Below are 16,449 nucleotides of genomic sequence, written 5' to 3'. Positions count from 1 at the left end.
GTAGCCTCATCATTGGCAACCCTGGGGTTCCTTTCCAGCATGCTAGAGCTGAGTTAAGGAAGGGCACAACCAGAATTATGGCAGGCAAACTGACCTTTAAAGACTGCAAGAGCCATTCTATGAGGACAGAGGCTGAAAGAATCCTGTCCTCTAATCTTTTAAAATGGAACATACGAATCAGATTGAGGGAGACTTCTCAACCAGCTATTGTGATTACACTTTACTGCCAACACTTTACTTAGTCTTAAGTCAATTTATACAAGAATTACAAAAAGTTTATGGAAAATAGAATTTAAAAATAACAAATTTGCACCAATGTTTGGAAGCCTCCTCATATACCTATTATCAAAAATCATCTTAGCTAGTATGCTTCACATAGTTTAGCCTCTTTTAACATGTAACTATTAAGTTAACCACTTCTGTATGCTCTTTATTTCTTAATTAAAAATATGATTGCCAAGAATCTTCTGGAGTAGTCCAGATAATTACCAACAGAGAACAAAATGTTAATATTAAGGCAGCCCCAAAGCAGAGATACAGGTAAATCAGAATGTTGGGCAAAGAACTGGAGAAATGGGGAGTGATAATAGGATACATAAAGAGGTGGAAAAATAGAAAGTGAAAATGAAAAGCAGGGCAGTTGGCAAAGAGGGTTAGAAATAAATTGATTCTGTAAATAATGATGTTATACAGACAATAAAAGAAACAAAGATGGAGATGAATAAATGATCAAAGGAGTGGGTATCAGACTTGAAGGTGATGAGAATGGGCAGTAAGGACATGAAAATAAAGACAATGTAAAATAAGAATAGAGGAAAAAAGATTAAGCCTTGCAGTATGCTACAGATTAAGCAGTGGAAAAATTAATGTTAAAATCATACCAAAGACAGAGCAGTTGCTGAGAAACCCAATACTTTGATCATCCACAAATTATATACTGTTCCTTTAAAAATTTGTGGCTGGTTACAAAATCCTAAGGACTATTTTATTGTTATCTAATAGAAATAATTCTATATTAAACATATTTCATTGTAGTTAAATTTTTTAATGTATATTTAAAAGTATAAATGTATAGATTAATAAAATAGAAACAATGCCAAATAATTTATCACAGTATACAAGATCAAGAGAAAGTTATTTTATTTATACAAGATTGACTATAAATTAACATTTTCTAATAAGTCACTAGTTAAAAAATAACGAAGGAAGCAAGGTGTGACTAAAGTTTTATTTTAACTTTTAAATTTATAGTCTAAGTAAATTTATGAGGGTATATTACTCATGGTAATACTCATTGTAATGAGAATATGTTTTTAAAATTGAAAATGTGACACACTGTATTTTTATTTTTTCACATTGTATTTTTATTATTAAAATAAACTCAAAGGAGTACTACAACTTTTTTAACAAACCAATATTCTACTTAGCATTTAAATTCACTCTTTTGCCAAAGGTAAATCAAATTTTTAAAAATTTAACACTAATCGTATGTTTCTATCATTATCCAACCCCTAATGACTTTTTAAACAAGGCAGGAACAAAATTGCAATTAATATCATTTATATTTACTTTAAGATGTACTTTTATACTCACATTCAATATGGATATACACCAGCTACTTCAAATCAAGTAATGAAGCTACGCCATAAGGACCCAGGAAATTCTATAAGCTATCAAACTTTCTTACTCTGCATAATGCTCTACTTCAATACTCTCTTTTCCTCACTCTATGCAGGGAATGCACTCAAGAACTGTCCGGCTGAAACCCTACTATTCCCTCTCCATCCTCCCCAACACCCTTCCACCAAAAATAAGTAAGGAAAAGTAAAGAAAGAAGACAAAACCCCACTCTCTGTCCCACTCACACCTTCTCTAGGGGAAGAGGCCTTTCTTGGTGGTTGAACCAGGGTTGGGGGAGGGGAGACTGTGGTTCTGGCTCAAGGAGACTCCAGAGTGCTGCAAGGTTCAAGTCAAAAGGAGGTGAGAGAGTCAAGTCAAACAAACATCAATCAAAATGTAAATTCCCCAAAATTGGAAAATCACAGTTCATGCTACAGCACAAATAATCCCGAAAGTACACAAGACTCAATTCTCTCATTCCTATCTTGTCTATTACTACATTTACTTCTACAGTACTACTGAACTGAGTGAAAAGAGCAATGTGCTTGCACATGAATCAAGTTGAGAACTGATGGCCTATTATTAATTAATAATGGAGACATTTGATAAGCTTTAAAATGGCTTTCTTCCCATAGAGGGGCTTTTTCTAAGGAAAATAAATTGTATCAATACTAGATGTCCCCTTACAAAATGCCCTCAATTCCATCAAAGGTGATTTAAATAATTTTTCCAATATTAACAATCAAAATGGTTAGCAGTATCCAAGAAAAATGAACCAATGATGTAAAATATTTTACCTGCATTTGTCACAACAGATCATGTATCCATCATCATGTGTAAAACCACATATGCACCTGGTTACATCAGTACCGTAACTCCCATCCTCAGATGTGCTGATAGTTGTAGCACTGGAAGTTTCATCAAAATTAGGAGTGGTAAATATGCCTACTTCATTTTTGCTAATAAGGACTGATGGAGGAGGGGAAGCCGGAGGTGTTGGAGGAGGACGAGCACCATAATTATGGTCCTGGATAATTGAACACAAATATCAAATATTACTTAATTTGAATATGAATTCAAAAACTTAATTAAAATTCAACCCTTAATTTGAATACTCATAGACATGAAATTGACCCATTTCTTCATTAATTCTTTTAAAATAATGGGTTGATGAAGCCATTATTACTGAACATGTATACCTACATCCTTGGTCACCACCTTCACACCTAAACTTTAACCTCAAAAAACACAAGGCATCTTCACAGTCCTGTGCTCACATAGTTCCATCTTTAAGTTGAAAGTAGGCACAGCATGAATGAATCCTGAAAATGTTACACTGACTGCAGTCAGTCACCAAAGGGAAAATACTGTATGCCCTCACTGATAGGAAATAAACATATATACATAAACCGAAGCTTATTAGATGGTACTGTAATGTAGGCATTGGGCTGCTAACCTCATGGTCAGCAGTTTAAACCCACCAGCCACTCTGGAAGACAAAGATGAAACTAGCAGCTCCTTTAAGGACTGACAGTCTCAGAAACTTCATAACAGGAGATGTGGGTTTGGGAAAGGGGAGGGAAGAAGGGAGAGCACTGGGTATAGATTAATGGTAGCAGAATAACCAGGATACGGACTGTTTGATATGAAGAGTGAAATCAATGTCATTGAATTGTACAAGTAGAAATTGCTAAAGAGGAGAATGTTTGTTGAGTATATTTGTACCACACACAAAAAAAGTGAAAGTGGATGCAAGCTGTAAGAATTAGGATTAAAAAGAAAATTATCAGGGATATGAAAGCTAAAGAATAGCCAAGGGCTCAAGTAGAAAGAAAATGTTTTGAGAATGATGATGATAACAAATGTACAAATGTGCTTGACATGATGGATGTATGTGTGGATTGTGATAAGAGTTGTACAAGCCCCCAATAAAATGATTAAAAAAGAAAGCTAAAGAATGACTAATAGAACCATTAAAACATACCACTGCTATAAAGTAAATCACTTTCTTAGATATAAAATGGAAATTTGATTTTATCTTGGTCAAAGTAGTATAAATCTCTTATACTTATACCTTTATAATATCAGTTCTGCAATCAAAATATCTTTGTTTGAAGGTCTGTTAGAACAAAGTTCTGCTGCATATCAGGCTTTGCAACATTAAGGAAGTTAACCAAGATTAATTTTCGTATTATCATCCATAAAATGGAGAGAACGGTAGCTATCTCATAAGGCTATCTTAGAAGAATGATAATACATAATATATGTAAAAAGGCATAGTACAAAGTGTGGCACATATAAGTGTTCAATAAATATTAATAAGATAATTTAGAATTCATGGTAGCAAATACAGTATAGTTCTTCCTACAGACTTTATAGAAAGGGTAAAGAATAATCACACCAAACCATTAATAACATAAAATATAATAATACTTTTAATAACTTCTAGGTAACTTCTGATAGAATTTTAATACTACGAATCTTCATATAGCCAATAAAAAATTAAACTATAAATAATTTATAGTATCAAAAATATGCACTTTAAAAATTGTTTTATTAGGGGCTCATAAAACTTTTATCACAATCCATACATAGATCAACTGTGTAAAGCACATTTGTACATACATTGCCCTCATTATTCTCAAAACATTTTCTCTCCACTTAAGCCCCTGGCATCAGGTCCTCATTTTTTCCCCCTCCCTTCCTGCTTCCCCCTCCCTCATGAGTCCTTGATAATTTATAAATTATTATTTTGTCAAATCTTTCCCTGTCTGACATCTCCCTTCACCCACTTTTCTGTTGTCCATTCACAAGGGAGGAGGTTCACATGTAGATCCTTGTAATCTGTTCCCCCTTTCCAACCCACCCTCCCAGTATCGCCACACACACCACTGGTCCTGAATGGATCATCCGCCCTGGATTCCCTGTGTTTCCAGTTCCTATCTGTACCAGTGTACATCCTCAGGTCTAGCCAGACTTGCAAGGTAGAATTGGGATCATGATAGTTGGGGAGGAGGAAGCATTTAGGAACTAGAGGAAAGTTGTATTTTTCATCGTTGCTACATCATACCCTGACTGGGCGTCTCCTCCCAGAGAGCCTTCTGTAAGGGGATATCAGGTGGCCTACATATGGGCTTTGGGTCTCCACTCCGCACTTCCAGCCTCATTCACTATGATAAGAATTTTTTGTTCTGATGATGCCCGATACCTGATCCCTTCAACACCTAATGATCGCACAGGCTAGTGTGCTTCTTCCATGTGGGCTTTGTTGCTTCTGAGCTAGATGGCAGCTTCTTTACCTTCAAGACTTTAAGACCCCAGACACTCTATCTTTTGCTAGCCGGGCACCATCAGCTTTCTTCACCACATTTGTTTATTCACCTGATTTGTCTTCAATGGTTGTATCAGGAAAGTCAGCATCATAGAATGCCAATTTAATAGAAGAAAGTATTCTTGCATTGAGGGGGAGTAGTTGAGTGGAGGTCCAAAGTCCATCTGTTACCTTAATACTAAACCTATAAATATATGCTTAAAGATCTATTTCCCCCATCCTGATATATAAATATATTTGCATATGTACATGTCTTTATCTAGACCTCTCTCTATAAATGCCCTTGTCTCCCAACTCTTTTCTCTATTTCCCTTGACTTTCCTCATGTCCCACTATCATGCTCAGTCCCCACTAAGGTTTCAGCAATTCCTCTTGGTTACATTACCCTTGATCATGCCCTACCAGGCCTCCCATACCCTCCCCACCACCAATTTGGATCACTTGTTGTCCCCTTGTCCCTGGGTTTGTTTACACCAGTTCCTTCCCCACCCCCCCCCACCTCCCATGTCCCCCTGGAACTGATGGTCCCGTTGTTTTCTCCTCCAGATTGTTCATCCAGCCTATCTTATTTAGACAGACCTGTGGACATAATAACATGCACAAAAACAAGACAGCGAAAAAACAAGCAACAATATACAACAACAACATATCAATGATGAAAAACAAAACACAACAAGAAAGAAAAGCTTGTAGTTAGTTCAAGGATTGTTTGTTGGCCGTTAGGAGTGTTTTCCAGTCCAGTCTGCAAAAAATATGCACTTTTAAGCATAACACCACACACAACTATTTTCAATCTGGAGATTTGAAAAATAAAAACCTTCCAGAGCAATGTCTGCTACTTACCGCATAGGGCAAACCAATGTAACTGTGTGAATGATGCGAGCTGCTGGTATATAACTGGTGGGGATAACTGTTGGATTTCTCAACTACCACAGGGCTAGCTTCTACAGATTCTGGTCTGTGTGAAAGCAAACAAACAAACAAACAATTGCATCAAATGACTTTCACTAATTTGAGATCATAAGGACTAAGATATTTGTTTATAGAAATACAATGCCTGTTTATAGGAGATGACCTACTTATAGTTAGGATATGTTCTATCTAGATCCCTTGTCATAACAAAACTTTTCTTGAGTTAAAGTAAATGTCCCATTCCAACTTTATATATAGAATTTCCCTATCATTTTTTTAAATTACTACAGACCAAGCAGTATACTCCATGACTGCCAATGGAGAAAGAAAACTATGTACTGAAGCAGAAAGTAATGATGAAATAAATTAAACAGGACTCAGATTACACTGAATCACTATGGACCCAACTTGAATATGAAGTATACATTTCTAATTTCTAGCAAGAACAAGCAGGTATACAAACACTACTACACAAGGCAAAAATAGAATAAATACTAAAGATAGCTATAGGTAACAAAATCTTTCTCCCTTTTGTATGAAAAGTTGATTATTTAGTTAATTTTCTAACTCTGGTGGTATAGTGGTTACGTGTTGGGCTGTGATGGCAGGGTCAGCAGTTTGAAACCAACAGCAGCTCCCCAGGAGAAAGACTGGGCTTTCTATTCCCATCAACAGTTATGGTCTCAGAAACCCACAGGGGGTTGCTATGAGTCAGCCTTGACTCGATGGCAGTGAGAGGAGATATTGTGGGTTTGGTTCCAAATCATTACAATAAAATGAGGATCATAATAAAGACACATGGGCATTTTGTTTTCCCCTGCATATAAAAGTAATGCCAACACTACCCTGTAGTCCAGTAAGTGTCTAACAGCATTGTGAAAAGTTTCAAATACTGTGAGAAATAAAGTATTTATTTAAAAAAAAATACAGTGAGAATGACCAAAATGTGACACAAAGGCAGGAAGTGGGCAAACAATGTTAAAAATGGTACCAATGAATTTGCCTGACACAGGGCTTCCACAAACCTTCAATTTATATATATTAAAAAACAAAGGTAGTGCCTGTGAAACACAATAAAATGAGCTATGCCTGTACAGTCACTTCTATACAAGGTAGTGCTACTTAAAAAGACAGGTCTACAACTTTAGTAATTGCCCAAGTAATTGCAGGAATGAGAGGCATAGATAAAATGGATAATCTAAGATTTAATTGAGTCCTTTCCACACCCTACCTCTGACTCTGTGTTAGGGACACAGGGAAGGGGAAGCAGTGTTTGTTACAGTGGCACTCTATGAGGGTCTGATTTCCTGTACCTCAGAGGCACTGGAGACTAAAAGTAGCACAGTCCTAGCCTAGAACAATGTAGTAGTGGATTTGATCCTGTCAAGTCCAGATAGGTAATGTAGCAGGAAGTTCCTAGATTCTAAAGCAGTGCTGTCATGAAATGAGTGATGAAGGATCAGTTACAAAAACCTCTATGAGTTCTCAAAATGCAGTCCTTCCAAAGTTCTTCATTTCTTTCATCCCTAAGCTACTATTTTTTAAAGAAACAATTAAGATTACATGCACCTGATAAAAAACCTGCTATCAGGTTTGGTATGACAAATAAGTTCCTCAAGTTTATCACATGTAGCATTTAATGACATCTAAAAATCCCAGCTGCATTATACACAAAATAATTTCATTTCTTCAATTATATAAACTCAGATTTTTAGAGCGCCACCAACTCTCCAAAACATTTCATGAACCCTGTCAGCAGGTGGCTCCAGAGACACTGAAAAATCACTTAATAGCAAATACTCTGACCTGTAGGGCAGCAGTGTTGTTCTGCATCTAACCAAGCAGTTATAGCTCAAATTCAACCTTACTTTAGCTTCTTGATAGTAGATTAAGGGTAGAGAGTTCATAAGCACAAGTGTTAAGCACTAATAGAAATCAACTGAAAACATTTATTTATTTTGCTTTTTATCATTTGAAAACATTAAATACAATATTTACTTTGTGCCAGCACAGTGCTAGCAGCACCCCTCCAAAATAATTCACCTCTAACTCACTCATGTCACATTGACTAATTTGTCTAACTCATAAAACATACACATTAAACCCATCAAGCCTCAACGACAGCACTCCTGGCTCAGAGCAGTCAAGGCAGAGAGAACCATTGGGCTGGCCCCACCACAAGACATGATATCCCCTCACTGGCCCACAGCGCTACAGGGTACAGCACTGGAGACCAAGTGCAGGACCCCACACACACCAGGGTGAAACAGAAAGAGAGTGCAACAGAGCAGCAAGGGGAGCAAAGCAATGAAGACCCTGAGGAATACCAAAAAAGACACTTCAGAATCGGAGGGTAGGGCTTGGCACTTCATCAGATTGGATTGGAAAACATACACATGGGGCAGCAGACAGACCTGGAACTATTTATAGGCCCTCGTACTTGTTTTTCTCCCATCTCTATCTATATAAGATAGGAAAGATAAAGCAATCCAAAGGAGAAAACTACAGGGCGGATGGTTCTCCAGGGACAAGGGAACAAAAGATCTAAAATGGATGATGAGGAGGGTGGTGGGATCTGATCAAATGAAATGTCTGAGAGGAATTACTGAGAGCTGAATGAAGGTCAAACATGATAGTGGGACAAGAGAAAGTAAAAGGAAACAGAGGAAAGAACTAGGAGGCAAAGACGTTTAAAGAGGCATAAATATAGTCATGTATATATGTAAATGTATTCATATATAATGATAGAGACCTAGGTCTATGTACATATATTTATATGTTATGTATCAAAGTAGCAGATGGACATTGAGCCTCTACTCAAGTCCTCTCTCAGTGCAAGAACACTTTGTTCTAATAACCTGGCATTCTGTGATGCTCACCTTCCTAACCCAATAACTGAAATCAAAATGGGTACATAATCAAATGTGGTAAAGAAAGCTGATGGTGCCTGGCTATTAGCTATATTTAAGGCTTGACGTTAAATAAGCAGCCATCCAGTGGGAAAGAAACAAAGCCTACATGGAAGAAGCACACCAGCCTGTGTGATCATGAGGTGTTGACAGGATCACGTATCAGGCATCAGAAGACCCACAGCAAACAATCATATGGATACAAATGGGGTGGGGGGGTCGGCTGAGTGGAGACCAAAGCCCATCTGTAGACAATTGGAAATCCCCTCACAGAAGGGTCACAAAGAAGGGATGAACCAACCAGGGTGCAGTACAGCACCAAGGAAACACAACATTCCTCTAGTTCTTTAATGCTTCCTCCTCTCCCCCACCCCCACCCCCCACCCCTGCCCAACTATCATGTTCCTAGTTCTACCTTACATATCCACTAGACCGGAGGGAGCATATATACTGGTACACAGATAAGAGCTTTCGATACTCAGAATCTAGGACAGATAAACCTCTCAGGAACCATAATGAGAGTAGAGATATCATGAGGGTAGGGGACAGGTGGGGAGAGAAGAAACATGAGTGAAGCGACACAGTGGACAGTGTAAGACACAAAAATAATAATTTATCATTTATCAAGGGGTCATGAGGGTGGGATGAGGAGGGAGAGAAGGAGGAAAAAAAGAGGAACATACCAAGGGCTCAAGGATAAAGAAAACGTTTAGAAAATGATGATTCCAAAATAATGTCCAAATGTACTTGATACAACTGATATATGGGATTAGAAGGAGCTGTAAGTCTCTCCAATAAAATGATTTATTAAAAAACACACATAAATATGTGAAAACTCTTGGCACTGGTTTCTAATTGTAACGAGGAATACTTGATGATAACCTTATTAAAAAGAAATATGCTTCTAGTCTCTAATATGAAGAATAGTAGTTTGTCTTTTCTTAATTAAAAATAATAATAAACCCAGGGAAAGAAGAAATATAACACTACCCATGTAAATGCAAGAGCTTCAAGAAGCTTGTGGGAAAAATTCCATGAACTTTTCATTCCATTGCTCTATGAAATTTTTGAAGTTTCCTCATACATCTTCTTACTTTCTTTTTATATCCTATCTGTTTTTACTTATGTGACCAGATTAGAGTTGGGTGCCCAAGGTAAAAAAGAGAATAAAAGAAATAAAATTTGTTAGGCTAAAATAACATGATTACAAACAGCTAAACTCTAGCTCAACTTTTCTGTCTAGTGATGATGGAAGTTTTCTTACCCTTCCACAAAGACCCACGTTTACCCTTGTTGTAGACTGCCCCCACCCCCGTTGCCATGGAGGCCATTCCAATGCATGGGGAGTCTATCTGTTGCAGAGTAGAACTGTACTTGATGGTATATTCAGGGCTGTGACCTTTCTGAAGCAGACCACCGCTGCTTCCTAGTGGTGCCTTTGGGTGGATTCAAATGGTCAGCCCATTGGTTAATAGCCAGGAATATAACCATTTGCTGCACCCAGGGACTTTGTTGCATAGTTATTTTATTATATTGAATTTATTAGTGCTGTAACTATAAAAAAAAGTTATGTGTCATTCTTGCTAGGATTATTAGTATAAGTGTTATAATTGACAAAGGCCTAACAATGGCATTACAACTGCCCTCTGCTACTTACCCACTCTATGACTTTAGCATGACAGTAATTACCTCACAGCTATATCCTTAGGTTTCTGACTCAGAACATAATAGATTTTTATTATTTCATTTTTATAGTTTCATAAGTAGCCCAGGCTACGTATTGATTTTTCCTCTCAAGTCCAAGAACCTTGTTATCTAGTCTAGACTTGCCCTGGTAACGAATATTTTAGATATTCAGTTAAGTAAACTATATTATCAAAATTAATTTCACTGTTTTTAACCTTTTAAATGTGATGACTAAGTTTTTTAAAATTACCTAATTAGCTTATATTACATTTCTATTAAGGAACATAGTGAATGGATTACAAGTTGGGCTGCAGGGTCAGTAGTTCAAAACTACCAGGCACTCTAAGGGAGAAAGAGGAGATTTTCTGTAAAATCTAAAGATTTAAAACCCACAAGGGCAGTTCTACTGTGTTCTACAAGGTTGCTGTGAGTTGGAATCAATCCTATGGCAGTGAGTTTGGGGCTTTAATTTTTTTCTTTATATCTCCATTGGACAGTGCTAGTCTAGAGTTTTAACTGTCCAACTGGTTGGAATTTCATTAAAGAATAAGGGTAAACATTTATATTTCACCTCTTTAACCCTAACATCTAGCAAAGCATTGTCCACAGTCAACGCATATAAACAAAGATCCAAAGTGCTTCATCTTGGATTATAAATCTTGTCACAAAAAAATTAAACTTAGGGAGAAGTCTACTCCTATTATGACAAACTGAATGCGCCCAGATTTGCTAACTTAGATGAAAAGGGCCAACTCTTTGAAAAACACAAAAGTTACCAAATACTACCACCATATACAAAAAGATAATCTGAATAAACCTTTATCTATTAAGCTGAATTAACGACAAAATTCTAAACTAGGATTTTTTTTTCTAAACTAGGATTTTTAGCATAAACTATTCTGTCTGATAATACAAGTTGATACGTGACATCATTCTTTTGTCAAAACCTACAGAATTCTATTATACCAAGTGGGAAGCTTCATGCAAACTGTACACTTTAGGTTAATGGTAATTCATCAATACTGTTTTATTACTTAAATATACCACTACTGGTTATAAAACTGGCTGCTAACTGCAAAGTCAGCAGTTTAAAAGTACTACCCACCCCCCTTCCTTGGGAGAAACGAAAGGTGAGGCTTTCTAATTCCATAAATAGTTACAGCCTTGAAAATCCATAAGGGCAGTTCTACCCTGTCCTATAGAGTTGCTATGAGTCAAATTGAGTTTGGGCAGCAAGTTTTTTGGTTTTATCTAAGATGATAATACTAATGGAGAGAGTAAGGGGAGGTATGAGGAAGAACAAGAATTTTCTGCATTATATGCTCAATCTTAATGTTAATCTGAAACTAAAAATTCCAGCTTACTAATTAAATACCCTTCAAAAAAGAAGTCTACTTCTAGAAGTAACCTACATTTATGATGTGCACTTAATCAGATAGCTCTAGCTTCCTGATAAGAAATGTGGCCTCTAAAGGCTCGAAGATAAACAAGTGGCCATCTAGTTCAGAAGTAATAAAGCCCACATGGAAGAAGCACACCAGCCTATGTGACCACGAGCTATCGAAGGGATCAGGTATCAAACATCAAGAACAAAAAAATCATATCATTGTAAATGTGTGAGTGCAGAGTGGAGACTCAAAGCCCATCGGTAGCCAGCCGGACACCCCCTTACTGAAGGGTTGAGGGGAGGAAATGAGCCAGTCAGAGAGTAGGGTAGCAATGATGAAACATAACTTTCCTCTACTTCTTAAATGCTTTCTCCCCCGACTATCATGATCTCAATTCTATCTTACAAATCTGGCTAGACCAGAGGATGTACATAGGTACAGATAGCAACTGGAAACACAGGGAATCCAGGACAGATGACTCCTTCAGGACCAAGGTGAGAGTGGCCATGCCTGGAGGGTGGAGGGAATGTGGGGTAGAAAGGGAGAACTGATTACAAAAATCTACGTATAGCCTCCTCCCTGGGGGGATGGACAGCAGAGAAGAAGGCGGGGGGTGGGGGGAACGTCGGACAGTGTAATATATGATAAAATAATAATAATTAATTAATGATGAAGGGTTCATATGAGGTAGGGGGGAAGGAGGAAATGAGCAGCAGATATTAAGGGCTCAAGTAGAAGGCATTTTGAGAATGATGATGGCAACAAATGTACATATGTTCTTGACACAATGGATGTATGTATGGATTGTGATAAGAACTGTACGAGCCCCCAATAAAATGATTTAAAAAAATGTGGCCTCCTGATTATTACAGTGACAATCATTTTGCTAATCAAGTTTCAAAATTATATGTATTGCCCAGGCTCAATTTTCCTTTAAAATGTTTATTTTTGCATATTTTCAAGGTGCAAAGGATTATGCCACACACTAATGAGAAAATCATTCGTTATATTAACCTATTAGTTGAGATTGGTGTTTTTCATACTTAAGAGCTATGCTGGCAAATTCTTACTGCTAAGATTTAAGAATGGCTAGCACATAATTTTTAGAGTATCTTAGAGAGTTCCTAGTATAAGCAGTTGGCTACAACTGTTTCTATTCACCAACATCTAGTTATATTACATCTTTGTTCATGTTACATAATATCAATGTTACATAGTTAAACTGTTATTTTTAAATAAGACAACTTCCTTTAAATCAGATTGTGGAATGCTTACAATTGCTTAACAAGTTTAAGCTAATGAAACAAAATGTTATTCTTACTAAAGTAGATACTAAGTATTTTTCAGGTGGCTGGTAGAGAATTTCATTTAACACAATACACTATAATGTGAATCAGAGAACAAACAAATCTTCCCCCTACCCCTATACAAATCTTTCCATCCTTCAACTTACAGCACTGTCACTTGAACCCCACCCATGTAATTTCCAGTGATAAACAAGCAAATATATTTTCAGAATTAACTTAGCGCTCAGTAGCTGATCATTCAAAAACAAAATCATACTCATTCAGATAATCACCAGAAACAACGTCTGAAACAAAAAGAAACTTTCACTGAGCCAGACCAAAAGGGCCCTATAACAGTAAAAGTTACCACAGCAACTACCCCCCAAAAAATTTGTCTCTTGCTGAAAAATAGCCTGAATTATATTTTTCAACTAACTCTTTAAAAAATCAAATCCCACTTTTAAATGAGGATTACATTTTTTTAATTAGTAAAGATTCAAATTTGAAACCAAATTACTTTTCTAGGATAAACATGACAACCCCACTCAGTGATGTCAGTCGATTTTTTAAAAAATAACAAAGATTTTATTTCAGAGAATACCGTGAGTACAGTAATTTGTCATTAAAAAGATATGATTATAATTATGGCTTTTCAGAGAAATGAGAAAACCAGTAGATCTTACAATTAAAAACAAAAACATTCTGCATGACGTGATTGAACTATGGAATGATGATATATGTATTAACTCCCAAATACTAATGTAAATAAATAAAACCTATTATATCTTGATGTGTGATGCCAACCATTAGCAAATTGCAAAAACAAAAAGTAGTTTAAGAAGATAAGGTATTTTGCCTAAAATTAATTATTTATAGAAGTAATTTTGGTTAAGAAATCTCAAGTTCCTGGTATTTTATTTTAGGAATGAATTTAATACATGGAATAGCACAAATTAAGTTAAAGGGTTATGCTAAAATTGATTTTGATTTTCCCTATCCAAAATAAGACTTACTCTGAGCCGGCAGCCATTTCCAAGTATGACGTTTCTGCTGTATCAACCCCCAATGGGATGACTATGCTCATGACGTTCGCCTCTGGTAAATTCGATTACTATGGAGTCCTATGCATTGGTATCCAAAACACTGGGGCATGCCAGCCACAGTGCTCATTGCAAACATCTAAGTGCATCCACAAACCCTGTTAAAGAAAACAAAGCAGTTAGGAAACATCTTCAGAGTTCTAACAACAGCCACACTATATATTGCAAACATCTACGTGCATCTACCACCCTGTTTAAAAAAAAGAAACAGAGCAGTTAAGAAACATCTTCAGAGTTCTAGCAAAAGCCACGTGATATATAACAAGAACACAATCTTTATTAAAATCTCAGTATGATTTAGAATTTATTCTATTTATTATTTTAAATATTAAATTATGTGACTCTGACCCAAAGAAAAGTCTCTAAGTTTCTGAATCATAATCCTCCTTAGACAATAAATTTAAGATGCCAAATGAAGAACTATGAAGGTATACTATTTAGTGAAGATCCAAATTATTATTCCTTTTGAAAAATAAATGCAAGGGGCTTAAGTGGAGAGCAAATGCCTTGAGAATGATTGGGGCAGGGAATGTATGGATGTGCTTTATACAATTGATGTATGTATATGTATGGATTGTGGTAAGAGTTGTATGAGTCCCTAATAAAATGTAAAAGAAGAAAAGAGAAAAAAATGATTAGGGCAAAGACTGTACAGATGTGCTTTATACAATTGATGTATGTATATATATGAACTGTGAAAAGAATTGTATGAGCCCCAATAAATTGTTAAAATTTAAAAAAAAAAAAAGAAAAATAAAATGGAATGTCTTAATACACTAGTATTCAAAAATAAGCCTTCTGGATTCAGTGAGTAATCTGTAATCTAACAATATACTATCTAACAAATGCTGAACACTTACTATAGACTAAGCACTGAACTAAGCTTTATACATATATGCTCCATTTAATCCTCATAACTCTGAGTTAGGTATCTCCATTTTACCTAAAACCCAACCAAGACAGGTTAAATCACATAACAAAGCTTCCTCAACTTAAGAGGTGAAACCAGGATTTAAACCAAATTCACTCTACTATATACATATATATATAAAACTATAGATGATGACAAAGATTTTATTTGTAATAGTCAATTGTTTTACAATGGCTATCATTTTTCTTACTGCATTAATGACATTGAAGAAGTTCTCTAGTTCATTCCCTAATGGCAGTTAGGGAGCCCTGAGAGTGCTTTCGAGTAAGCATTAGATTCCTACTAACCTCAAGATCAGTGGTTCAAACTCAACAGCTGCTCCTGTGGAGAAAGATGAAGCATCCACTCCCATAAAGATTTATAGCCTCAGAGGGATCTGACAACCCTCCCAGAAGTAGAAAAACAACAAAAAAGATTTACAGCCTAGAGTCACTATGAACCAGAATCAACCTGGTGGAAGTGGGTTTGTTAAGCTGGGACTATGAACAATTAATTAGTAGGGTAAACTAATAGACCTTAAGAGTGTTTTTTTAAATAAAAATTTACCATAGAAACCAAAGAATAATTCTGCTCCAACATAAACTTTTCTCCTTTAAGCTCAATGCTTTTGTTATTGTTTGTAGTTGCAATCAAGTCTATTCTGATTCATGGTGACCCCATGTGTACTGAATAGAAATGCTCCCCCGCTAAGGCTGTGACCTTTCATCAGCCTATCACCAGGTCTGTCTCTGAAGCACCTCTGGGTGGGTTTTGCTAGTAGTTCAGCATTTACCGATTCAACACCCAGGGATTCCAAACTCACTACATAACATGTGCAACAAGTACTGGTTATAAAGCATCAACTTGAAGTCTTCTCAGCAATGATAAAAGAACTCTGAAGAAAATAAATATCTTATAAAATTGTCCCTGCCACGGTAATGTTTCACTTAAAACACTTAAATAGCAGTGTTTTTTAAATTGAATACATTTTGAGTTTCTTAGATTGATTTTTTACTTATTTGATAAATGACAGACTGTAAAAGGGAAAAAATACTAAAATAGGGAAAAAAGATAATGATAGTGATTTGAAAACTAAAAGAAAACCTGCCTTACTTTTAAGCCATGTGTAACTAGAGAGTGAGTTACTAAATTACAAGATGTTATAATAAAAATATACAATAGAAGCAATTGCACCTAAGGTTAAAAGTATAGGCTTTGGATCTTGCCTCTACCACCTAACTAGATATGTGAGTTATGCAAGCTATCTTAATTTCTTTAAGCATCTGTTTCATTGTTTATACAAAGGA

General features: G+C 36.1%; 1 protein-coding gene across 3 annotated transcripts in view; it reads right to left on the bottom strand.

Moving 5' to 3' along the window:
* The window catches only part of KMT2E (lysine methyltransferase 2E (inactive)), an 86,910-nt gene that overhangs the window by 46,981 nt on the left and 23,480 nt on the right, over nucleotides 1-16,449 (bottom strand). For 2 of the 3 annotated variants that reach the window (XM_075558520.1, XM_075558519.1), the window contains 3 exons: nucleotides 14,146-14,330; nucleotides 5,795-5,909; nucleotides 2,418-2,647 (listed from right to left, as the gene is read on the bottom strand). In XM_075558520.1, the coding sequence (XP_075414635.1) occupies nucleotides 2,418-2,647; nucleotides 5,795-5,909; nucleotides 14,146-14,216 (416 nt within the window). In that variant the 5' untranslated portion in view covers nucleotides 14,217-14,330. Of the gene's footprint in view, nucleotides 1-1,867; nucleotides 1,957-2,417; nucleotides 2,648-5,794; nucleotides 5,910-14,145; nucleotides 14,331-16,449 lie in introns of those variants that run through there. The other variant, XM_075558521.1, reaches the window with a different exon arrangement.

This window comes from Tenrec ecaudatus, chromosome 9 (assembly GCF_050624435.1).
Source record: "Tenrec ecaudatus isolate mTenEca1 chromosome 9, mTenEca1.hap1, whole genome shotgun sequence".
Lineage (NCBI taxonomy): Eukaryota > Metazoa > Chordata > Mammalia > Afrosoricida > Tenrecidae > Tenrec > Tenrec ecaudatus.
This window is presented reverse-complemented; position numbering and strand designations above follow the sequence as displayed.